Source organism: Barbatula barbatula (assembly GCF_947034865.1).
Source record: "Barbatula barbatula genome assembly, chromosome: 14".
In the NCBI taxonomy this organism is placed as follows: Eukaryota; Metazoa; Chordata; class Actinopteri; order Cypriniformes; family Nemacheilidae; genus Barbatula; species Barbatula barbatula.
The window spans coordinates 11,345,536-11,371,136 of record NC_136777.1 but is presented as its reverse complement, the minus strand read 5'-3'; the positions used below and the strand labels follow the sequence as shown (position 1 = coordinate 11,371,136).

The 25,601-nt window shown below is 41.3% G+C and overlaps 1 protein-coding gene across 3 annotated transcripts in view; it reads left to right on the top strand.

Moving 5' to 3' along the window:
• The window catches only part of zswim8 (zinc finger, SWIM-type containing 8), a 31,399-nt gene that overhangs the window by 1,738 nt on the left and 4,060 nt on the right, over positions 1 to 25,601 (top strand). Inside the window, exons 2-25 of one of the 3 annotated variants that reach the window (XR_013787536.1) lie at positions 3,782 to 3,935; positions 4,146 to 4,240; positions 6,145 to 6,317; positions 9,182 to 9,289; positions 9,428 to 9,509; positions 9,626 to 9,746; positions 10,230 to 10,431; positions 10,605 to 10,780; positions 10,885 to 12,109; positions 12,186 to 12,317; positions 12,402 to 12,581; positions 12,859 to 13,042; positions 13,140 to 13,238; positions 13,350 to 13,474; positions 13,580 to 13,856; positions 14,221 to 14,373; positions 14,533 to 14,755; positions 15,232 to 15,521; positions 16,908 to 17,131; positions 17,315 to 17,806; positions 18,154 to 18,334; positions 24,771 to 24,941; positions 25,024 to 25,120; positions 25,265 to 25,384. Coding sequence is in view for 1 of the 3 variants with exons in the window: in XM_079472337.1 (XP_079328463.1) it covers positions 3,782 to 3,935; positions 4,146 to 4,240; positions 6,145 to 6,317; positions 9,182 to 9,289; positions 9,428 to 9,509; positions 9,626 to 9,746; positions 10,230 to 10,431; positions 10,605 to 10,780; positions 10,885 to 12,109; positions 12,186 to 12,317; positions 12,402 to 12,581; positions 12,859 to 13,042; positions 13,140 to 13,238; positions 13,350 to 13,474; positions 13,580 to 13,856; positions 14,221 to 14,373; positions 14,533 to 14,755; positions 15,232 to 15,521; positions 16,908 to 17,131; positions 17,315 to 17,806; positions 18,154 to 18,334; positions 24,771 to 24,941; positions 25,265 to 25,384 (5,187 nt within the window). In the remaining 2 variants the exon portion in view is untranslated. The remainder of the gene's footprint in view (positions 1 to 3,781; positions 3,936 to 4,145; positions 4,241 to 6,144; positions 6,318 to 9,181; positions 9,290 to 9,427; positions 9,510 to 9,625; positions 9,747 to 10,229; positions 10,432 to 10,604; positions 10,781 to 10,884; positions 12,110 to 12,185; positions 12,318 to 12,401; positions 12,582 to 12,858; positions 13,043 to 13,139; positions 13,239 to 13,349; positions 13,475 to 13,579; positions 13,857 to 14,220; positions 14,374 to 14,532; positions 14,756 to 15,231; positions 15,522 to 16,907; positions 17,132 to 17,314; positions 17,807 to 18,153; positions 18,335 to 24,770; positions 24,942 to 25,023; positions 25,121 to 25,264; positions 25,385 to 25,601) is intronic. The other 2 variants (XR_013787537.1, XM_079472337.1) reach the window with 2 other exon arrangements.

The window sequence follows — 25,601 nt, the reverse complement described above, 5'->3', positions numbered from 1 at the left end:
TGCACCTTTTGACCTTACAGTGTATTCTTAACTTGCGGACAGCGCTGTCACGTGTCTCCCATGTCTAAAACTACAATCTCCAAGTCTCTGACACTCTCTAAATAGACTTTTTTTGAGCATTTACTTAAGACGCCTTTTTCAATAATGTTGTGAGTACAAAACTAAAATTGTATCCGGGTTTCCACCGTTCATGGAATTTCTGGAATATCAAGGTCTATTCCAGACATTGAAAGTCATGGAATATCAGGGATTTTTGTTTGTCACTTAAAGTTTTAGTTTTCATGTATCAAAATGTAATTTTTCTATAAAGATTTTGTTTATCGTGTTTTTTTACACATTTTTATATAATTTGTTATGGTTATCTTCAGCGCCATTGTATTCCCTTCCCACTTGTCACCTGGCAATCACTTAAGTCAAATGCATTCACCTGTAGCTTTTAACTAAGGCAAAAGGCCAGGAAAATGTACATATCAAGAGCTTTGACTAAAAAAAACCACCACTTCAAAGACTGGGTTTCATTCATTAAAAGTCATGGAAATTCGACTTTTTAGTCGTTGAAAGTCAGGAAATTTGACATTTGGCTTAGAGTGGGAACCCTGTTGTATACAGAACTCCACTGTTATCTTTTAAGAAAATTATTTTTAATAGATCTTTGTGTTTGGCAGTTCATTCATTGTGAAGACAGAACCTGTTGGGTCTTTGCAAACATTAAAACATCCCATTTCCGTGATACTTGAACTAAAGTCGTAACTAAATCTGACACATCAGCATGAAATTGAAAAACGGCAGTGAATCACATTTCAGTTTCTCTGCTTCATGGCACATAAACTCATGCCCATTAAAGGTATAGTTCACCCAAAGTTATTTACTCTGCTTCATTCTTTTCCAAATCTGGATAATCAAAGATATCTGAAAGAATGCGTGTAACCAAACAGTTCTTGGACACCATTGACTATCATAGAAGGACAAGTCACTGTATAATTTTTTTATTTTTTGAACACAAAGAATATATTTAGTAGGGGCACTTTGAACTACCGTTGTAAATGTACCTACTGTTTGTAACTGTTTGGTTACAAGCATTCGTGCAAATATCTTTCTGTGTGTTCAACCAAACAAAGAAATGTATGCAGTTTGAAACAACTAGAGAGTGAGTAATTCATGACAGGATTGTCTATTTAGGGTGAACTATCCTTTTAGAGGCTCCCGAGCCTTGCGTGTGTGTAGAGTGTTGTCAGCTGGAAGGACAGAGTTCTGTGTTGTCGGAGATTTGTGAGCTGAGTGTGTGTACCTATGTTGGATGACTTGAGGGAGTTTGGAAAGGGAGGCCTTGTTGTGTGTTGGCAGTTTTCAGAGTGAGTTAGAGTTTGGGGGCTGGGTGGAGTATGGGGTTGTAAAAACAAAGAGCTTTGTCCTGTGCAGGTCATTGCCTGTGAGCACAGTGGTTAATACACATATGATCTATCTGCATAATGCCAATGCTCTTGCACAGGTCACTTTTAGACATCAAATCCCCTGAATTTCCAAAAAATAAATTGGAGCCATTTCACGTGACCAAAGCTCGCTTTCTTGGCGCAGGACGAGAGATTGCACGTTTGCTGAGACGTGGCTGTTTATATAGCACTCTGTGAGTCGGGTGTCTTTGTTCTCTCGTTGTTGGGCAGCGGGACAGCAGACCTCGCATGAGAGACCATCTCACCTATTCACTGGCTAACAAAAGACAAAGATGTCTAGCAGACTATGTGAAGTCCTGTGATGTTGGTCACCATGGTTAAGTCAGCAAAGACTGGCTATGATTGTGCCACCCGATTCATCGAGATCACGCACGCGTATTGTTGCAGAACAGCTGTTTGTTGGCTATACTTTAATGAGTCACCTGTACCCAGATTAGTTTCTATGACTCCCACTGTCGGTCTGTAACTTATGTTGTGTCATGTCGTGCTCCGTGTTATTGATCAAGTTAGTTTACAGACTTGTTTTTGGTTTCAGAACGGTTTTAGATTATGTGGGTTTCTGCTAATACTATTATTTCATCGTGACACATTTCTATGGCCTTTCAGAGGGATGTAACGATTTACTCAGCCCACGATGCGATTCACGATACTGATCTCACGATACGATTTCTTTTTACAAAATTAGTTGAGACAACTGCACTAATATTTCTCAAATTATGCACATTCCTTTAAATATATTAAGTCAAATAACAAAATTAAACTGCAATTTTAAAATACATTCCAAATGAAGAAAAAAAAGAATTATACAAAAGTCTCTTTAATATAAACAAACGAAGACTTTGTCTAAGTTTACAGTAAACACAGCAGACACTGCTGTTCAAAATGTGTATTTTGGTTTAGTTAAAATCTCAACTGACTTGAATCATCACATATTAGAATCGAGATTCAGCCGACCCGCGGTAATTCGTTATCCATCCCCTTTCATTTGAATGCCAAATCCGATTGTCAAACATCGGTAGAAGTAAATGTTGTGTCAAGTTGTCAATACGTCCAGAAAAAGAGGACACAAAATTCGGATGTAGCTTGACAAGTCCTGACAATTGACTTTCTTACATATTGACAAATTATTTAATTAGATTGATTTAAGTCTGTATAAATATATGAAATTTAAGGCTAGTGGAATCCACACCACAACTGTAACAATGTCATTACAGGTGTACAAATATTTGAATCACTTTTAGAACAATATTTAACAGCTGACAAACAAATAAACATTGACAGCCAATCAATATCCAATTTCCAAAGCTTGTGCATTTAATGCAGAGCTTTAATAAAACTGTTATTTCATAAGCTTACCAAGGGTACGTAATATAAACGCTGTAATTAAAGTGTAATGAAATTGCTAAAAATATTATTGCTTAATTGCCAAACAATGAACTACTTGAGCCCTAAAACACTGCTTAACAATCAGAATCAAGGACCAGAACTAGCCGAGACTGGGCTCACCAAGTGGCTGTTGTAGTGTGTGCATAGTTTTGTGATCAAGCATTGTCTCAGTGGATGTAATGTGAGATCTAGCTCTAAGGTGACTTTGTGCAGTGAATTACAGTGCCCCCCCGTTACCTCAAGCCCTCTTATGATAATGACCTCCTGATGTTGGTTTTAGTTTCAGATGGACAGCGGTATTGTCTTATAAAGCAATTATGTGCCGATAACGCCCTGTGGCTCATAACAGAAAATGAAGAATTTGTAGAATTAGGAGCATTGACGCCACATTACACGATATGGCCTTTCTTAATTTTTTTCCATTAGGGTCGGGATTTATCTTCATTTTAGGAAGAATTCTTGTATAAATGAAAGTTGCCTCTGAATTCAGCCACAAGATTTACTTTAGGCACATAGTATAGTTGCTCTTGAAGGAGCGTCTGGTCTGAGAGTTTTTCATACTTTCAGCTTGGCCACTCTTTTATCTTTTGTTGGAGGAAATTGGTGACTTGAATCCAGGACCCTGCAGGATACTAGACCTCCACGCTACCCCCCCACCTCTCAGCAGACAGCATTTAGTCCCAGTTGGCAGCTGTCCTGTTTTCTCTCAATTTAGCCTTGAGTGTTTAAGAACAATCTGGCTTGGAAACAGAACAGCATGCTTGATGTCTTAAAGCTCAATTCTCAGTTTTGTTCAATTTGTTGGAAACATCTGCGGTATATACTGCGCTCATTTTTGTAAATACTATTATTGAAACTGTTTGCCTGTGACTGTTTGATTGTACAACAAAGTGGCTTTGAAAGCATTCATCTGTATTGAAATGTGTGTTTTACTTGCTTTATAGATGGTCAGGTCATTCCTCTGGTGGAGCTGTCGGCCAAACAGGTGGCATTTCATATTCCATTCGAGGTGGTGGAAAAGGTCTATCCTCCCGTTCCTGAGCAGCTGCAATTGAGAATTGCATACTGGAGCTTCCCAGAGAATGAAGAGGACATCAGGTGATACCTCAAAGACCTTTTAACAGCTTTGTGTTTGCAGGAAGTTTTTTCCATGATTTCATGGTCTTACATTTGGAGTTTTATAGTAAATAAAAGCGGAACACCAAGATTCATTTTGGAAGCATAGCATTTCCAGAATACTTTATGGCATGGCACGATGTTATATGTGTGAATGGCTGTTTTAATCCTCCCCTTTTCTTGTTTTTGCAGATTATACTCATGTCTGGCCAACGGCAGCCCGGATGAGTTCCAGCGCGGGGAGCAGCTCTATCGGGTGAGAGCTGTGAAGGATCCTCTGCAGATAGGTGAGAAACCGTAGCCATCCCACACACATCAACCAAAAGCATTTTCACCCAACACATCTTTCGGTCACGAGTGCTGGCTTTCGAACTGTTCTGAAAGTCGTTTGAGGTAAATTGCTCTTCTGCATTGAGAGCATTATCTTCAAACTTTAAATGTATTCAATCTCATTCCTTTATGCATAGAAACAAAATAAACAATTTACCCACCTGTCTGCCTAGATAACACGCAAGTTCTGGTTTTTATCTTGGTTTGCTCAAATGTGTTTTTAAAGCCTGGGAAAGTATCAGAGGCATGGCACATAAAGTTAAGTGTATGTGTGAGAGGTCTGTGCACAGGCTGTGTGAATAAACGCTGTTGTTGGACGGCATTCATTCACATGCGGTGGGCTTTACAGCAGCAGAGGAGCATCATGGCCCAAGGCCTGACCCAGCCCACACACTGGCCCTCCAGCAGTTTGCATGCATTTCCATTAGCAGACTATTTAAATGACTCTTTAGAAGGCTAAAAATGTTCAGTTTGATTAGGTTTGAGCTAAACTTACCAAGACCATGTATTTAGAGTGGTTGTGTCAGACTTTTGGCATAAAGATTCAATTAAATTCATTCATTATTTATAAACTCAGTCGCGTGCCATTTCAAACCTGTATGGCATTCTTCTGCAGAACACAAAAGAAGATATTTTGAAGAATGTTGGAAACCAAACAACATTGTCACCCTTTGACTTCTATAAGTTCAAATCCACTGATGCATTTCTCAAAATATCTTCTTTTGCTTTCCACAGAAGTAAGAGACGTACACAGGTTTTGAAGGACATGAGAGTGAATAAAAGAAATACTTTTTGAGTTTGGCAGAAACTATCCCTATCTATCATCTTCTTAGTGGCGTGCTTCTTGTTGGTTACATTTTGATTAACTAATGGAATTGGTTCCTCTTGAGTTTATTGTTGTTGTAGATATTAGATTTTTAAATGTGTAGTTTCTAGCAATTTAATCTATCTTTCCTGGCCAATGAGTGACCACCCACTGTGCTCCTAACGGACCCTAAAGGCTGAATCTTACGTTGTCAGTCACTCCACCAGAATGAAGCCAGAACGGCCTGACACAGAACAGCTGCACCTTAAAGGGAAGTGATTCCAAAACTCTCCTCTCTGTACTTTGTTTAACCTTTCACTGAGAGTGCAATGCTAAAAGACAGCTCCAAGGATCAGCCTTTACACATGCCCAAAAATCTAGGTTGCTTCTGCAGACTTATCTGTCTCTTTAACAACCGTTGCATGCTGGGATACATTTAGGCAAATTAGGAGAGGGTAACAACCCAGTGACTTTTGCAACTATTGTGTGCTTACCAGCTCATCCAGCTGTTTACTAATTTATAGAAAATAATCTGTTTTTAATACAAAGTTAATCAGGATTGTTTATGAAATTCTTTAAGCTTTTAGTGTGGACAGCTGACAAGAGAATGTGGGTCAGGAATAAAGCACTAGAGTGGTTCTTTTGGCACGGTCAGGTATACTGAAGGGAAAAAAAAGAGGCAGTGTAGTAAAGTTGGCCTGAGAACACCCGTTGGAACAACAGTTATAAGCTGAAACCACCCACTGCCCCCACCTCTGCAGTTACTGGCCAGAAGAGTGCTGGCCGCTGTCCAGTGGGTAAAAGCTTTCGGACAGCCCCCTACACCCCACTGTACACACACACACTCTTGGACTCCGTTTCTCTGTCCTAGATGTTTTTAATTTCCTGTATGACCTGCGCACAGTGCAATGCATATTTTGTTATTAGCAGTCAGCTCCCTTAACGTTTGAAACATTAACTTTCTCCAAACATTTAAAAAAATCTCTGGATCACCCAAAGATTGGTTTAAATAGGCCTTTTTGTTTTTTAATCACAACTTTTTATTGTCTTTAACAGGTTTCCACCTCAGTGCCACAGTAGTGTCGCCCCAGGCTGGCCAATCAAAAGGAGCATATAATGTGGCTGTTATGTTTGACCGCTGCCGCATCACTTCCTGCAGCTGCACTTGTGGAGCAGGAGCCAAATGGTGTGCCCACGTCGTTGCCCTCTGCCTCTTCAGAATTCACAATGTAAGCACACATATTGTCCTGTGGTGTTTTCTTAAAAGCTGTTTGTGGTTTGTAGATTGTGGAAGAGTGAAGTTCACCGAAATATAAAAATTCTGTCTGTGTTTACTCACCCTCATGTCATTTCATATCTGTATGACTACTTTTTTTATCAGAACACACAAGATGTTTTGAAATATGGTGGCCGCTGTTCGGTTAATAACATTACTTAAATTATAAAATTTTGTTATGCAGAAGAAAGTCATATAGGTTTGAAATGACAAGGGGGTGAGTAAATGATAAGCTTATTTTAATTTCACAACAATCCTAATCCGTAAAATACGAAGATAAAATACAGCCTAAAATAAAATACAAAAAACATGGGTTTACAGAGAGAAAGAAAACTTTAAATATAAGTAAACTATATATTAGTAAGCTTTAGTAAACGTTTAATATTGCTTTAGTAAAGTTTAATGTCTGTTAATATACTAACACTACAAATCCAACCCCCAAGGTTTGAAAAAACATGTCTCCTTATTTTTCAACACAACATACAGACAAACATTTTAGTATGCACAATGGCCCGCCTCTGATGGACATATCTGTGGGGATGATTTCACATCCAGCGATCTGTCTCTAGGCTTTGTCTATCTGTGCAGAGTGACCGTGGGCGTGAGAGCACTGAGAAGCTTTTGATTAGGTTTGAAGCCTCCCTGTGGAGCGAGGAGGGTGGATAGAGGGGATCTGCTCTGTCGTGATATCCCCCACCCCTAGTAGGAGGCCCTGCCGCAGTCAGATAGACCTGTTGGCCCAGGCCGTGGGTGGCATTTAGCATTTGCATGTGGGCTTCTGTCTTGTGCCGGTTGCTTCTTGGGGGAAATTGTAACAAACCTATTTTGCATAATGCTGCATGGTTTGGTCATAAACAACGAATACATAATTACTCTGTGCGGTTTCTGTTGAATGTTGGTCCTCAAAATAAAAACACTGCAAATGAACGCATCCAAGTTTTCTTTAAAGTTAAAAGTTTATACATTTGGTGGAATATGGAGTCATAGTCCATATTTATAGGTGAGATCGACTCTTATCTCAGTCTTTTGGCTGCAGTCTTCCAGAATGTATGACTTATCAAGTCACGTACAATTTAGTCATTCTGCCATTCTATTATTGCAAACTTTTCCAGCATTTAATCTGGTGTTGAAATAAAGTATATACTTTGTTCTGTTGCGATATGCTTCATGACTTTTATCAGCCACAGACAGAAGTGCATGTGCAGTAAATCATTTACATCCAAGACGTCTTCTTGATGTCTTACTGAAGTATCTCTATATTTGCTGCTTTGTGTGCTGTGGCTGGTGTGTAATGAGGTTACATATCGTTTTTGACATAACAGTCTAAAGTTCAGATACTTTAGTCTTGACATTTAGCCCACCTACAGAATGTCACAAAATAAAATGTGGTCATACACCACCACTAGTGAAAATTATTTATGTTCAATGTGAGATATCTGATATTGATAAAAAAAACCCGGATACAAATCATTTCTGATATGCAGGTGCAAGAGAGGTTTGTATTTACAGTGTTCCTGTAGCTCAGATGTATCCAGTGCATTTAACAGATAGAATTTATGAACGGGTCAGCATGCATGATCAATTGTGTTATCCTTTATTGCATTTTTAGGAATAATAAATCAACATGTTAAATTGATAGTTCTAGCATAATGTAAATGTATTTGTGCATGTGTTTGTTAGTCATTAGATCACTGTTTGCAACTTAGATGTGCCCTTTAACTATTTGAGTGGGCTTGTGTGGTTTCACATTGAGTGATCTGTCAGACTGTCCTCACAACCCAACTCTCATCACGGCATCCCACTGGTAGTCTAAACTGCCTGTGGGGCTTGCATTATAAAGCGGTTTTACTGACCTATATGGAAAATGTTATTTTATGTGACCATAATGAACATAATGTCCCTTAAACTGCTTTGCAATGGTAGCAAACAAGGTCCTTTTCATGGATTTTATTTACCCTAATGCTTTATTTAGGTCTGTTTTAATGACATAATGCATGCTGTTTGGTTATTTAGCAGATGCTTTTCACATTTGCCATTTGCTTTAAATTGCAAACGGTGTTGTTTACCTTTTTTAAAATGGGTCAAATACTTTTATTTGACCAGAGGTCAAAACCCTGCCATTATGGTTATTTGGAATCTATTTGATGCGAAAATGTCTTATAATGGTTCATTCTGATACAGAGTGTAGAAAGTCTTGAACCCTCAATGCTTTTATGGCAGTTTCACATTAGCACTTTTGGTGCATACCCGGGTTCGACTAAGGTCAGATTTCGGTTCGATTGGATTATGTTAGTGAATGCCATCTTCTTTGTCTCAGCCACATACCTTTCCTGCTCCGTATGGAGCTTCGTCCACAAATCTTAAGTTTTCATTCTTCTTGTCCTCCCGAAGAAGTCCAGGCACATTCTCGATCCATCCTCCTCATTCTCTGGCTGTCAAACATGGCCGGCACATTTTCTTTCAGTAATTCCTGACACGACCCCCATAGGACACTTTGCATTTTTAAATAACCTGCACCATGAGCTGTAAAGATAATTTGTTCAAATCTCCTTAAAGCATGGCTGTCTGGAGCTCATATATTATACATGGGGCGTTTGCAAATGAGGTGGTTTCTAAACTTGCAGAAGATCAGGTGATTGCAAACTGGGACAGCCACCTGAAGGCGTCAAAGCCTCCAGATGCATTGTCAATGAGCAGTCTGCTTCAGGTTTAACTTAGTGAGAGTGGGAATTAAAACACAGAAGTTGAATCCGGTTATTTACTTGAAAAAATTTCCATTTGAAATATCAGTAAGTCATGATATGTGTGTTCCTGTAGGCATCTGCGGTGTGTCTCCGAGCACCTGTGTCAGAGTCCCTGTCCAGATTACAAAGGGATCAACTTCAGAAGTTTGCACAATACCTCATCAGTGAACTCCCTCAACAGGTGAGGCCTCATTGCTTATTGCTTCTGAGCTCTGAAGTCAATTATCATAAAAAGGAATTTGAAGTTCTTGAAATAATCAAATTTACACATTACACATTATCTCTGGCTGTATTTTGATTTGCTGTATTGTGTCACCAGATCTTACCGACAGCTCAGCGTCTCCTGGATGAGCTCCTTTCTTCCCAGTCTACTGCTATTAACACCGTGTGTGGAGCTCCGGGTATGCACTGACCTACACACCACTATTAATAACCACATCATTTTTTTTCTTTCTCAGTCTCTGTTAACTTCACTTTATTCATTCTTATTTTTCTGTTTAAATGATTGGATTCACAGATCCTACCGCAGGCCCTTCAGCTTCTGACCAAAGCACTTGGTATTTAGATGAGTCCACCCTCAGTGACAACATAAAGAAAACCCTGCACAAGTTCTGTGGCCCATCACCTGTTGTATTTAGGTAAAATTAACCAAACCTGTGGTCATCCATATTCTTAAAACACTGCTTTACTGTTAACTTATGTCACATTAGCAAGAGTGCTGTTGTGCTGAATATTGAAGATTCTATATTAAGTTACTTTAAAGGGAAAGTTCACCCAAAATTAAAATTGTCGTCATCGATACACCTTCATGTTGTTCAAAACCTTTTTCTGTGACACAGAAATGAACAAATTTTGAGAAATGTTTCAGTGGTTTTGTCTCCTTACAGTGGAAGTTAATGGGGGCAAATGTTTGGTTACGATATTTTTCATAATATCATATTTTGAGTCAAAAAAGTTACACAGGGTTGGAATGACATGAGTAAATGATGAAAGAATTTTTACTTTTGAGTGTATTGTCCTTTTAGAGTGGTTGGTTTGCCAGTCAGTATACTTTTCATTCTTTATATAATCGCAAAGTGAGGGAGATTTAACAGTTCTTTTGCTCTGTCACTTGTTCTCAGTGATGTGAACTCCATGTATCTGTCATCCACTGAGCCTCCCGCAGCTGCGGAATGGGCATGTTTGCTGAGACCTCTGCGAGGAAGAGAGCCAGAGGGCATCTGGAACCTTCTGTCCATCGTCAGAGAGATGTTCAAGAGGAGGGACAGTAACGCTGCTCCTCTTTTAGAGATCCTCACCGAACAGTGTCTCACCCATGAACAGGTACTGAACCTCATTTAACCACACCACATTCAACTAATTTATCTGAATGGCTTTGAACCAATTGGAATAAACCGCTTTTGACCAATTGGAATCAAGTATTCCAGAGTGCTGTGTAATAATCCCTTTTACACTTTAATGACTAGACTAATGTCTGCTGTTCTCTCTTCATCCAGATTATTGGTTGGTGGTACAGTGTGAGGACATCTGCCTCTCACAGCAGTGCTAGCGGGCACACAGGCCGCAGTAATGGGCAGACAGAGGTGGCAGCGCATGCCTGTGCCAGTATGTGTGATGAAATGGTGGTCTTATGGAGACTGGCAGTGTTAGATCCAACCATGAGCCCACAGAGGTAAGCAACTGAGCAGAGCTTGAACTTGAATAACTTTAGCCTGTTAAACTTTTGAGGATGTGTGGTTATATTTGTGCCCATGTTCTCTGTCTGTGTTTCCTCAGGCGTTTAGAACTTGCTGCCCAGCTGAAGCAGTGGCACCTAAAAGTCATAGAGATAGTGAAACGTGGACAGCATCGCAAATCCTTGGACAAACTCTTCCAAGGGTTCAAACTAGCGGTGGAATGCTGCTACTTCAACTGGGAAGTTGCCTATCCGTTACCTGGCATCACCTATTGCGGTACAGATAAGAAAAATGCCTCATTTTGTTGGTCCAGGGCAGTGCAGCAGCTCCGAACTAAAGCTGGGGCTACTGGAGATTCTCAAGATCCTGGGACTCGCAGCGGGACGTCTGAAGCGAATTCCTCCGAACACAAGTCACGAAACAGCTCCCATCCTCCCCAGCAGGAAGTGGCTGTCCGACCTAAAGAGACCTTGGTCAGCAAGAGGAAAGGCGTGTCGGGGGTCAACAGCACAGGTGGTGGGGTGCTGGTGCGTCTGGGTGGTGGGGTCTCTCTCTCTCTTGAGGAGGGAGGAAAAGGCATGTATAAATCCAGCGGCTCCTCTCCGTCAACTGGTAGCAAAACTAAGCTAACACAAAGCAACAAGGGCTCATGTGGAAGTTCAAGTGGAATCGGTGGGAAGCACCCTAGTGCTAAACGGCGAACCAGCAGCGAGGACAGTTCTCTAGAGCCTGATATGGCAGAGTTGAGTCTAGATGACGGCTCCAGTCTGGCTCTTGGGGCGGAGGCCAGTAACACTTTTGATTTTCTTCCACCTCCACCCGAGATGCTACCTTCACCCAGCCCCCTGCTTCGCGAGCCGCGGAAATTCGGTAGCGGCAGCGCTTCGAAAGACCGCCCGTTTGAGACTAAACGTGCGCCTCAATCTGGTCCTGATGACCATACCTGCTTTTCGAAAGAGAGTTCCATGACGGCCCCAGTTGTGGTAGCTAATGAGAAAGAGATGGAGGTAGAGGCAGATCTGGATGAGAATGGAGGAGACGAGGACACGGTTGATGATCCTCAGCCCTCTGTGTCGGCCACCGGCAAGGCTCAGAGAAGCCGGAGAGAGGGAGATGGGAGTGGGGCTTCAGGAGGGTCTCCTGGACCACAGGCAGCTGAGGCGGCTGCTGGTGGAGATGCAGTGGGTGATGATGACTATCAAGCGTACTACCTTAGCGCTGCATCGGAAGAGGGAGCGGAGAGAGGGGTTGCAGATAGCAACCATGAGGAAGAACCAGACATCTTTGCTGGCATTAAACCTCTGGAACAAGAGGGCAGGATGGAGGTAAAATATTTTTTTAAGGTCATTTAGACTTTTTATTGTCCAAATAAAATTGAGATATTTTCTGATTGTATTGTAGGTTCTGTTTGCCTGTGCTGAGGCTCTTTATGCTCACGGCTACAGTAATGAGGCGTGCCGATTGGCTGTTGAACTTGCTCGAGATCTTGTGGCTAATCCACCCGACCTCAAGGTGGAGCAGCCCCAGACTAAGGTACCAAATTTGACAGTAGGATGTTCTGCATATAGCCGTGCTGATGCTCACAGATGAGATTGAATGTATCCCTGTCTTTCCTAGGGTAAAAAGAGCAAGGTGTCAACCACGAAACAGACTCAGGTGGCAACAAACACCCTGTCTAAAGTAGCCTTCCTGCTAACTGTGCTAAGCGAGAGACTGGAGCTCCATAACCTGGCCTTCAACACTGGCATGTTCTCTCTGGAGATGCAGAGACCTCCTGCTTCTACTAAAGCCCTTGAGGTAGAACAGAGTATTACATTATTTTGATACAACTAATGATCTATTTGACAGAACAGTTTCATATTATTTATTGAGAAATGTGTTAGGTCAGAATTGAAATGGGTAACAGATTTGTTTTATCCAAACGTAGGTTTGTGTTTGTGCATATTTTCAGTTCTTTCCCACACCAGTGATGCCAAAAATATCTGATTTGTATAATACGCTGCGCATTGTGTGTCATATGTTTGATGTAGGGTTTTAAATCCCTGAAGTCTGAGCTTCTGTGTTCTTGTGTTAGGTAAAGCTGGCATATCAGGAGTCAGAGGTGGTTGCTCTGCTGAAGAAGATTCCTCTTGGGGTTGTAGAAATGACTTCCATAAGGGACCGAGCTGAGCAGCTCCGCGATGGCAACTTCTGCGACTATCGGCCTGTTCTGCCCCTTATGCTCGCTAGCTTCATATTTGATGTGCTGTGCACCCCCGGTAAGTCAACTGTCTGCCACATGAGCATTTTAAAAATGCTCTTTAATAGCCCCAAACTCCCAATGCACATCTATCATTATGCTTTCCATTCAAACAGTGGTGTCTCCCACGGGTTCTCGACCTCCTAGCCGTAACCGTAACAACGAGATGCCTGGCGATGAGGAGCTGGGCTTTGAGGCTGCTGTAGCAGCTCTTGGTATGAGTTAATTTATGTGAAATGCACAAAAGAATCCAGCACTGCTGTGTTAGACATTTTTTCTCCATTTGTGTTTTACATATTTCACGTTCTGCGGTTTTATTTTTTCAGGTATGAAAACTACAGTTAGCGAGGCAGAGCATCCTCTCCTCTGCGAAGGGACACGGAGAGAGAAAGGAGACCTTGCTCTGGCGCTGATGATCACGTATAAAGATGACCAAAGCAAGTTAAAAAAGGCAAGAACTTATGCATATAACGTTTAAGAAGAAAACACTCCTCTTTCATACTCTGCTTGATGCTGATAAGATTTGAGTGGTAATGTCAGATTTTTCTTTCTGTAGATTCTGGATAAGCTCCTTGATCGTGAGAGCCAGACCCATAAGCCTCAGACTCTGAGCTCCTTTTACAGCAAACCAGCCACCAGCAGTCAGAAGAGCCCATCCAAACATTCCAGCCATGGTTCCAGTGGTGCCACGGGCGGAGTGTCAAAGCATGGCCCATCATCGGCTGCCGTGCAGGGTGTGAGCAGCGGGGGTGCAGCGGGACAGCAGGGAGGTTTAACAGGTGGAGTTCAGAGCTCAGCGTCAGGAGAGGGAGTCGGTGACAATAGAGATCAAGGTGAACCATCTCAAATAAAGTCTCACGAGTGAACAGTTCTGTGGGGAATTCAATAAAATTATTATTTGTATGCGTTGTCCACTTGGATTACTAAAGAACTCCGATTGGATAGTATCAGAAACAAAAAAAGAATTGCAATGGAAGTTTACTGAGATGGGAGTGGGAGGAAATAATAACATGATTTTAGTCTTTGGGCAAACTTTTCCTCTGACAAATGTTGTGTAGTTCTTTTACAAAATAAATACGAAAGTGTCAAGAGAGGGGCGCATTTTATTTGCCAAAATGTTTGTTATTGTCTCGTGTCCTTGTGGTGTTTTAGTGAGATCCTGATTAATATTTATCTCTCTCATGCTTGTTTTGGCAGAGGGTGCGCAGTCCTCCTCCTGTGAGCAGCAGAGCGAGGCTGCACCCTTCAAGCCTGAGGGCACTGTGCCCAGCCGTCTGGCGCTGGGGGGCCGTGGGGCATACAGCACACGTTGCTGGGGATCACCTGTACGGCAGAAGAAGAAACATACGGGTGAGAAACATTTTTGTGTCACAAAGAGGTCATAGACCAACTCAATCCATACATTAAAATAATTATGTATGCATAAACAAAACTTAAAGTAATACTAAAGACATTTCATAGTGTAATACGTTGTTTTAGTCATATTGTTTCTGACCTCTGTTTTCTCAGGCATGGCAAGCATTGATAGTAGCGCTCCAGAGACCACCTCAGACAGCTCCCCTACTCTCAGTCGACGCCCACTTCGAGGGGGTTGGACAGCTGCTTCCTGGGGGAGAGGACAAGACAGTGACAGCATCAGTAGCTCTTCTTCCGATTCACTGGGCTCGTCGTCATCCAGCGGCTCACGCAGAGCCGGAGGAGGAGCTAGAGCCAAGAGTACCGACACCAGCAGGTGAGATAAACCTGTGACCTTTCATCCTCATCGAAGGTGACTGAAATGTTTTTGACGACAAAGGTGAATGGAGACCTGGGGAATGAGGGTTTTTATATCTTATTCATATATCTGCTCCACGTTGTGGACGGTGGTTTTATTTGAACCCATTATAATTCGATTGTTTGTGATTTAGTGAGTCAGGGGTTTCATTTTAGTCAACATATGTTTGTTTCTCTGTGGGTTTGCAAGAGATTAAACACATTTATTGCCATATCTAAATCAAATCTGTGTAGTTGTTGGTATTTTGTCCAGCAAAAAAGTCATTTCATTTGGTAGTCTTACCTCGTATTACATTTGGGAATTTGACCGATGTGTGCATTCAGGCTATATACATTTGTTTTTATTTCCTGGGAATCCAATACATGACAGCTATAGGAACACCACAATAGTGCTCACCATGTACTGAAGGAGCACATTATCCCTCTTCCATTTAGGTATAAAGGCCGTCGTCCTGAATGCCACGCTCCACACGTGCCCAACCAACCATCTGAGGCAGCTGCCCATTTTTATTTCGAGCTGGCCAAGACTGTGCTGATTAAAGCTGGAGGAAACAGCTCCACCTCCATCTTCACTCAACCCTCTGCCAGCGGAGGCCACCAGGGGCCCCACCGCAACCTGCATCTGTGTGCCTTTGAGATCGGCCTCTACGCCCTCGGTCTGCATAATTTCGTGTCTCCAAACTGGCTGTCAAGAACTTATTCTTCACATGTTTCATGGATTACAGGTGAGAGGAAAATGTATTGTCTTTGACTTTGCTTACGGCATGTTTCCTTCGAAAATGAACGAGACAAACGCGACTGCTGGGCAGAGGTTGCGCTATACTTTTTATTGTCTGTCATTTTGATGGACAGGCTCGTAAAAATCCGGCATTATCTAATATTACCGGTCACTATGGTGCAAGGTGGTAATTAGCATGTTCATGACGTCATCACGCTGTACTTGCGTTTACTCTCTAATGCAACTGAATGCCCAATAAACCGTTGATGTTTATATTCATTTATATATTTAATGTTTCTGTTGTCAGACATAAAATTATAATTACAGACAAATGTTCATATGTCCAGTCAGTAACAATCGCAGGTGCTTGTAAATGGTGTTTTGTACTCATTCACTCACTAGCTGCGGTTTGGTCATGAATGTGCTGCTTCTGTCACTCACTGAACAGAGAAGACTCCAAGAGAGACGTTTTTCCACTCACTGAAAGCTAATGTTTATTCAAAAAGACTCTAGTCGCTTTTCTGAAGGAAAAACTCTGTAAACACCACACCACTGCACACCTTTGTGTGTATGAGTGCACAACACTTGCATCTGCACCGCGTCTCCCCTGACAGCGCGTGTTATCCAAAAAGGACCAGGCATTGTAATTTAATGAATGGGAAACACACGTCCCTTCGCGATCATGTTCAGGGCCGGGGTAATAGCCTACGATCACGCTCTAATGATGAAAGAAAATTACAAATCGGGGAATTACAAATTGCATTTATTGTAATCCATCAAAATGATGGACGGCCTTCAGATTTTTTCGTCAAAGGTAAAGAAAACCCTTCAATACTTCAATGCGACCTCTGCTGCCACGTACCGTGTGAATCCACCATTAGTCTCATTCATAGATCATATTTTATACATGTTTAAAGACAATAACGTTACAGCCTTACAAAAAATTGTTGTTAAATGTTACATGTGGATTTTGAATAAATTAGACGTTCATTCACACTGGGAAGTTTTTAACAATGGCAATGTGCAAAATTGTGCATAGAGCAGATTGAATGCCTAATAAACTGCGTGAAATTGTGTGGTATTTATCCTTAAATGTTATAACTACTTTTTACATAGGCCTATGTTGACAAAAATTGCATTTACTTATGGATTTATACATTTGTCAATGAAATAATGACAACATATTGATTCAAACATTTAATAAAAGCATGTGTTGGTCAGGTCTCTGCAATCTCACGCATAAAACACTGCACAGTGTTTGATGACTGCTGGTGGGAGGGCCACCGCAGTTCACGTCATACCACCGCCTATGTAGTCATACTGTATTATAATGTTAAGGATTTTTGGATTAGATGCATTTTCTTTAAAACAACGTTCAATATTATTTGCAAAGGCCAAGCCATGGAGATTGGAAGTGCTGCCCTCAACATCCTGGTGGAATGCTGGGACGGGCACCTGACGCCTCCAGAGGTGGCATCGCTTGCGGACCGTGCATCTCGAGCACGGGACCCCAACATGGTGCGTGCTGCAGCAGAGCTGGCCTTGAGCTGCCTGCCGCACGCTCACGCCCTCAACCCCAATGAGATACAGAGAGCTCTGGTCCAGTGCAAAGAACAGGTACAGTACAGTCCAGCACAGTCATAACCCACAACTTTAACATAACACAAATATTTACTTTGTTTTAGTTTTCATTTCCGTTAAGACTGAATGCAAAAGTGTACCACACTTTCATTTCAAGGTACATGTTATTTTATCTGTATTGCCATGTAACCATTTCCTACCATGTTTAATTCTCTTTAGGATAATGTAATGTTGGAGAAGGCTTGCATGGCGGTTGAGGAGGCAGCAAAGGGAGGAGGTGTTTACCCTGAGGTCTTGTTTGAGGTGGCCCATCAGTGGTATTGGCTGTATGAGCAAACAGTGGGAGGGGGCTCAGGTGGCCATCGAGAAGGTTCTGGACGCTGCGGGGCCAACGGTGGAGCAGGGAGAACACCCCCTGAAGGAAGCTGCGGTATCCTCGATAACACCGGAGGCATGGATTCATCAGGTGTCGCCGCGGTAACCACGACGGTGACTGCAGCTGCCGTAGTACCTGTCATTTCTGTCGGTTCCACCATCTACCAATCACACGCGCTGCCGGGTTCAGCCATGGCGCACGCGCCGGGCCTGCATCCGTACACCACCATTCAAACGCATCTGCCTGCCGTCTGCACCTCGCAGTACCTGGGCCACCCGCTTCAGCACGTGCCCCGTCCTGCCGTCTTCCCTGTGTCTGGGGCTGGCTACCCACAAGTATGAGTGCTGTCTGTTTCAGTCTGCTTGCGATATGATTTATAGATTTCAATTACGGTTCTTGGCATTTTTATTACAGTCTGTAATCTTAATTTGCTGTCTTCATGTTAGGGGAATGTGATAAATATTGCATTTAAACATTAATGCAGATGTTTGGTTGGCAGTCATTGATTTATAGCAGAAAGCAGTCGGTTAACTGCAATACATTCATCTAAATCACTTATAAAGATGCATGTAAAACAACTTATTTTTTGTGGCCTTCAATTTGTGAAATGTCAGATATACTGTACTATAACTCTAGGAAGATATCTGAACCTTGTTTTAAAAGCATCTGTTTTTCTTGTTAGGGAATGCACCCTGCCTTCATCGGCGCTCAGTATCCATTCTCTGTGGCCACTGGCCCTCATCCTCCTATGGCAGCAACCGCTGTCACCTTCCCTGGAGTTCCTGTGCCGTCCATGACTCAGATTGCTGTCCACCCGTATCATGCTGCTGAGGCAGGCCTGCCCCTTAGCACTACTGTGACAGGTGAGGAGAGAGAGATACAAAGTAACATAACCCATAGGTGGACAATTTCCAATTTCGTCATACATTTAAATGAATTTAAGAATATAAGCCAACTTGAAGCTGGGTCAACTCAACCAGAAGTCCCCAGCTCAGATTTTTTAAATAGTTTTTACTGAAGTGAGACCAACATCCGTATTGTCGAAAGCCAAAATATTAAATGCCACCGATGAATAGTTATTAAGTAATCCATTAATTTGTAGAGGGAGGTAAAAGTCACAATGCCTACAGCATAATTTGGAAGAAAGGCCATACATAAGTTCTGTTCTTTTTACCAAAGTTGCCTTTCAACACTACTGATGTTGGTCTTGCTTCTGTTAAAATAGAAAAAAATTAAGCCGAGGAAATGTCCAAATTTGGTTTAATTGACACGGAATGACCCAGCAGTTTATTGTACATAAGTGATTCTTGCCTTGTGTTGGCTGAAATGTTAGATTTCAACCAGGCCAGGGAAATTATTAACCTTTTGAAAATAAGAAAAAAAAATGCCAAGCAATTCATTGAAAATTAATCATAATCATAAATTTTTTACTTCAACGATTACAAAAACTAAATAATAATTGTGCCACATTCCTCTCCTCTTCCACACCCATTCTGGGCAAGTCCAGGGATATGGATGTCACATTTTGCGTTATGGAGGATAGGGCTGTGCGATTTGGGTAATTGATATATAATTGCGATTTATTTTAAAAATGTATTTGAAATTATTATTATTATACTTTTTTGACAGACATTGCGATTGAGATTTGCGAAAAAAAAATTCGGAGTCAAGCTTCAGCTCAATATTGTCAATAGTGTGCAGCACATTATGGGTATTGGAACCCTGCTGAAAGAAAACAATAAAACCCATTACAGAAATTCTAATTGTTTCCATTAAAACCACTAAAACTTTTGTAGTGTGTTTTGGGCACTATTCAAATAGGAATTACTGGTGATCTATTGATTCCCAGCTGCCAGATTACATTACATCACATCAATAGAATCCAAAAACCAGTGTACACTATTATAGTTTCCATTAAAACAAATACAACTCCTATTATAACCCTTAAATGCATACAATGTTCTATTGTGAATAATTAAATAGTACATAGGCTAATTAATGTGTTTGCCATTTAAAAAACAAGTATTAAATGTGCTGAATGTTTTATTTCATCCAAGTGAAATTAGCCAAACAGTTATGTAAAATTTACATTTGTTTGAAACGCGGATCCAGGAGTGAGTTGACACAGGGTGCGCAAGTGCGTTAAACCTCGTCCATATTGCTAGATGCGCTTGTGGAGACTGTAGAGCCGCCTTGAGTAAATGAGCATTACAAAACAGGTTGTGTGTGCGCGTCAAGTTTAAATGGCTCGTCAGGGAACCGTGCAACGTGGGGCAGAGACACACGAGTATGACACAGGACAGGCTATGTGTGCGGTCTTCTGAATTAGAATTTTCTTTAGTATGTATCTGCTTAATATGATCGATCTGATTCTGCAGACGCCATAAACCCTCCCTCCAAATCGCAACGTGTGCTTCATTGATTTAACCTTGAGTAGATAGATTTAGAACTTTACATCAATAGCAACAGCTTTAAACAGCGGTTCAAGTGCAGAAATATATAAGAAACTTAATTTTCACACAGCTCAACGGCTTTCACCATAATACACGCACCAGAGTAGAATCTGGATATCACACACCCTATGATCTGCATCCATTATTCATTATTTTTGCCTACTGGATGCCCTTTCTCCTGGACAATAACTAATTAACTATTACTTACGTTTATTAATAAACGTTCAAAGGCAGGAGTCTACCATGAGAGTGACAGTTAATGTAAAATATCACATTACATATATTATACCAATATTTGCATACGGTTTTAGTTGTGCTAAATATGTTTTATAAGCAGCAGCAGTTAAAAACTTAATATACTAAAGCAAACGTACCTGCCAGAGGATTGCAGTTGCATGACTAACAGTTACAGGAATTGCCCTGTCATTACATTACATGTTCATTAATTTGGCAGACGCTTTTATCCAAAGCACATTTAACATTTTGTTAACACACTATACATTATGCTACTGCTAGCCTTTACCAGGCCATGTTACTAGGAGGATTAAAGCTGAAGCAAGCAAGGGAGAGAATGAACAACATGAAATAATTTCTTTATTTAATAGACAAAAAACAGACAGCCATTGGTGAGGATATTTTGAGTTATTTTTAGAAAGTTGTGATGGATGCTGCAGCTCTGCGGAGACCTGCGATACAGGAGCAACCAGCCGTCTCCATTCTTCAGTTATTAGTTGTAAGGATCCAGGAATGTTTGCTCCACTTTGACTGGTATTCACGTCTGCTTTTAAAAACACTAATTTGTGGTCTTCCTTGTATACATTTCGACTGACTTTCCCACTGTGCATGTACCGTGACTGGTACGTCTGTGCTTTTATGGTTGCTCACCGAAGACCCGTCAACTCCGAGAGAAAATACAAAGTTATTGAATAAATCCTCATATGATATATCAGGCCACTTCAACCTCCTGTGTAATACATTGCGGGTGTGAAAAACATTGAACGGAGCTGTTTTAAAAGCGTTTGAGCGTTCTCCCGTGACGACACACTTCCATTGTTTTTCTCCGACCGGCTAAAACATGGAAGTCTTCAAACTAAATGGATGTACGTCACATCGTATACTTCCACGTTCAAAAATAAGGCGGATATTGTGAGTTAATAAATGCTCCGCTTAAATATGTGATGTAAGTAAACCGTGCTCTTCAGCAGCTGTTTAAACTGTAATACCTCTTGATATCAATAGATGCTTGGACTCGGTGTTCTGTCAGATTGTCCTACCCTGTCAGGTTTTCCAACAGCAAGGCAAAACGTAATATAATCTAAACCACATCGACAAAATGGACAGGTAGGATGATTTTACAATGCAAAATACCCTGTCAGACAGTACTACCAGCTTAAAAAAAACACAAGTTTCACTCATCGGATTGTCCTACAGTGTAAAATAAACAGGTAGGATGTATTTACACTGCCAAAAAATTAAGTAATATTGATGTGCACATGCCAGGTAAAACAATCTGACAGGTAGGATGCAGGCACGTGCGTTGGGGGGGTTGTGTCTTGAACCCTGGCCTATTTTTCCTCAAGAGAAAGTGCCCTTTTGTCTGGGGAGTCTTTTTAAAATGAATATATGTGCGCAGTGTTGCCAACTCCTCAGTAAGGAAAGTAGCTATTGGTTGTTCTAAAAGTCGCTAGAAGTCGCCAATGTCATCACTTACTTTGCATAATTGACCATGTGCATTGTGCACGTAATTGTGATGGACGCTGTAGGAGAGAGGATTTTCCTACTTTATCCGGGCTTGGGACCGGCAAAAGTGACACGAGACATTTTTTTAAATTTTGGATTGGTTTTTAACCTACAACAAGACATAGTAAAACATGAACATTTTTAACCATAACATTTAAAAACTAAATGCTTACACAATCTAGATTAACAAAATTTAGACTGAGACATGATGAGCTAGCAAGCTAATTTAGCTTATGTCACAGAGAGGCACACACACAGTGGACGAGAGTATAGTGACTGAGGTTGTGTGAGTCAATAAAATGCAGGGATTTATTTTTGTGCGGTGATTTAATTAGTTCAGACAAAGAACATTTTATATCTCATGCTGAATTGTAAGCCCGGGCAGGATCAGCCAGCGGCGGCTTTCTGCACATGCGCGTGGTCATTTGCAGTCTGGACGCGGAGGGGTGAACATCTCCTGCTCTGACTGCAGCCGGGGGAGGGGCTGCTTCGCGAGGACTGAGCCGCCTGTGAGTTCTTTGGTGCGGTTGTGCAGCTCACGGCAGGACCCGCTGCTCGTTGTGAAGATTAAGATCGATATGTGCTTTCACGTCAGAGAGTCTCCAATAACATCAGAAAAAGTCATTAGGTTTGTCGCTAGTCGCTTTTTTGAAAATGTGTGGCTAGAGGGGTCTGAATACTCGCTAAATATAGCGACAAAGGCGCTAAGTTGGCAACACTGTATGTGCATGTGTGTTTGTTTGCGAACAGCTTCCCCGTCAAACAAATAGAAAATGTCAGGTCGGAAAAAGTTGAGAGTTCGGATGTCTTTCTGCCATCAAAGCAGGCGCGCAGCCGCGCACGCTCCGCACACTGAGCACAGCTGTGTAGCACACACTGTTTGGCAAATCAGACAGAGAGCCGCCACAGAAGTGAAGCCCTCCCTCCTTTCCAATAGTGTTTGTCTTGGTGTGGAGGTGAGTGGTGATGAACAGACTAGCTAGCTGCGCCTCGATTTCACAGCTAATTAACCAAAAGATAAAACGCAAATATATTGTTTTGCTAACATCCATCACTCATGAGCTAATGAGTTAGCTTAAGTTTAGCTAAGGCAGTTTCATTGGTATACATGCTTGCTTAATGGAGAAATGACAGCTGAATACAGTAAAATTAATAACCTCATTGACATATAAACCAGGCATTAAGTAATTAAAATGTGCTAACTTGCATTACATTTGTCAGGCATTGCAGGTGAAAAGTTATAAAGCATATTACCAGTTAGTATGACCATCATCAAGAGTATTTTCCCTTGGAATGTTGTGCTTAAATATGCAGATCTAAATCAACCAAAAGAAGCTGCATATATAAGAAATCCTCAAAGCAAACAGACGAGGGTATATTAGACTTAAAACAAACACCTTAAAATGAATTTTGGAAATGTCCCTTCCATTAGAGCAAAAGATGACATGAATAAATATACCAACATGTCAACATTGAACCGTACATTAAGTGTCCTGCCTTAGACATTATCAAGTTATTGTTTGACTCCTCATCTAATGACGATCCATTTTATATGTTGTGTAGACTGATAGATCTATAGAGCCCTCTCTCAAATGTGATACAAAGTTCTTGTCACCGTGTGCGTGCGAGCGTGCATATTACAGAAAGTGTAATTATAACAACAATAATAAATTAAGCTGCTGTATTTAGTTTTTTTTGTCAATTGTTGCCTGTTCTGGTGATACAATTAGTGAATTCTCAAGAAGACCATGGTCTCTATGTGAACTCAATATTTTGTAGACATTCTTGAAAAATGAAACTGTTAGGTCAGTGTGAGGGATTTAAAAAAAAGTTTTAAAATATTTAGCATTTTGATTCGAAAAAATGTAAACAAATATCAACAGTGCCCTTTTTTCCACTTGAGACCCTCAAAATGTCTGTTCATGTCCCTGGTAGGATGACATTTCAGGACACCGGTTACGGTATTCCTTGCATCACCACTTTATAATTGAATTGGAGGATATAGTGGCAAAAGATCAATTACATAAATATTCCTTGGAGCACGTGGCATGTGATTCTCCGTTGTGTAGACACGCGGATCAATTTAAACAACCGAAATCAAATCCGAAGTCAAATGTTTAATATGGTTTATTAGGCTATGTCTTGAGGTCCGGATGAAAATAAGCAGAGGTCTAGATCCGGCCAGCGGTCTGCCAATTGAGGATGACTGTACTAAACCATCTGTTACAATTTTACTAAACTTGTTTATTTTACCAATCCCAAATAGTGGCATTTACCTGAATAGCCCAGCTGTGCTATTTCTTTACAATTATTTTTCCATTGAGTTCAGAGAATAAATATTTGAAAAGAGTGTCTTTTAAACTATGTTGTTTCAAAAGCATGTGAATAACCATTTTAAATAATCCCGATCTCAGTATTTTATTTTTGTCATAATCAAGTCGCCCTACATTACAATGAGCGAAAACAACAAAAAAAATTGATTCTTGCTTTGTTTCTTTAATGACAGAATTCTGTCTAGTATATTTTATTGGATGGACATTGTGAGTGGGGGCCTTTGAATAGTGTTGGTGGGACAATGAAGTTAAAAAAAGTTGTGATCCACTGCTCTATTGACAAACTCATATGTGACAAATGCCTTCTAAGAGATCTTACTTGGTTTTGGTAACCTAAAGTTTTTTTATCTTTGCCCGATGCATATCTACTGTAGACGCATCTTTGTTGGCGTATGCAATATCTATCGGGATGGAGCAAACATTTTCTTTTTCATCAATATTGTTAAGTGACTTTCAGTATATTTAAACTATACATTTCCTGACATCAGCATGTTTAATCCTTGGGAATCAGACTCATGACCACTGTGTTCCGAGCCACAGGAAAGATGAAATTAGGTCATTTTTATCTCCCGATCCACACTGTAGATCACAGCAGGTGTTAATAAGTGAACAAAACCAACTACACTACAAATCAGTTTGAATATTCAGAATTTACTGTAGTTAATAGCAGTTTGTTGAGACAGCGTGCCGTTTAAAAAAACGTGGATCATTCGCAATCTGCACTTATTGGGTCTCTGAGAAGACTGAACATCCTCTTCTGTTTTTCCAATTAGGAGGGGTACACGCAGCCTCGGCCATCCAGGCCATTCAGGGGGTTTCTCTTCCAGGACTCTCGTCCCAGCCGCCAACACTGGTCAGCGCCGCCTTTCCCATGGAAGACGAGCAGCACAGCCAGCCGATCAGCCAGCAGGGACTGCACTACCTGCATTCGGCCTACAGAGTCGGTAAGGAAGGCTGATTTCTAATCGCCTAGATCCTTTAGGGCATGGCTTGCCTGTCCTTATGTTGCTGTTTTGCACCCATTAGGATCCATCTGGTCCTGAATTGTGGTGATTAATTATCAAGACAGGTGAGGGAGAGGTCGGTTGAGTCCATGTTGCAGGACTGTCAAAGAACTCTCACAGTGAGAAATATTAATTAAGGCATGATTACGATTTATCAGCACTCATATCATGAAGATTAGGAAGTTGGGTGCATGAGTCAATTCTCAATACTGGAGAGGTGCAGCGGCACAGCGTTAATCTTGAAACGTTCTTGTCTTGTTTAGGAATGCTGGCCTTGGAGATGCTGGGAAGGAGGGCCCACAACGATCATCCCAACAACTTCTCCCGCAGTCCCCCATACACAGAAGACGTCAAATGGCTGCTGGGTCTTGCTGCACGTCTCGGTATGCCCATATTTTCACGGCTTAGTTTTTCATTTCCAGTTATCCACAAAAATAGCAGAGATGCTGAAATGGGTTATGATGTGTTGGCATTTTACCCCGCCTTCCGCTAAGGAGAGAGAGCTGATTCAACAGAAGCTCTCCAGCAGAGATATTGACATTTTGATATCTCTCCTTTATCATGGAGGTCGAACCCACCCTGGATCTCAGCATGTGGCCT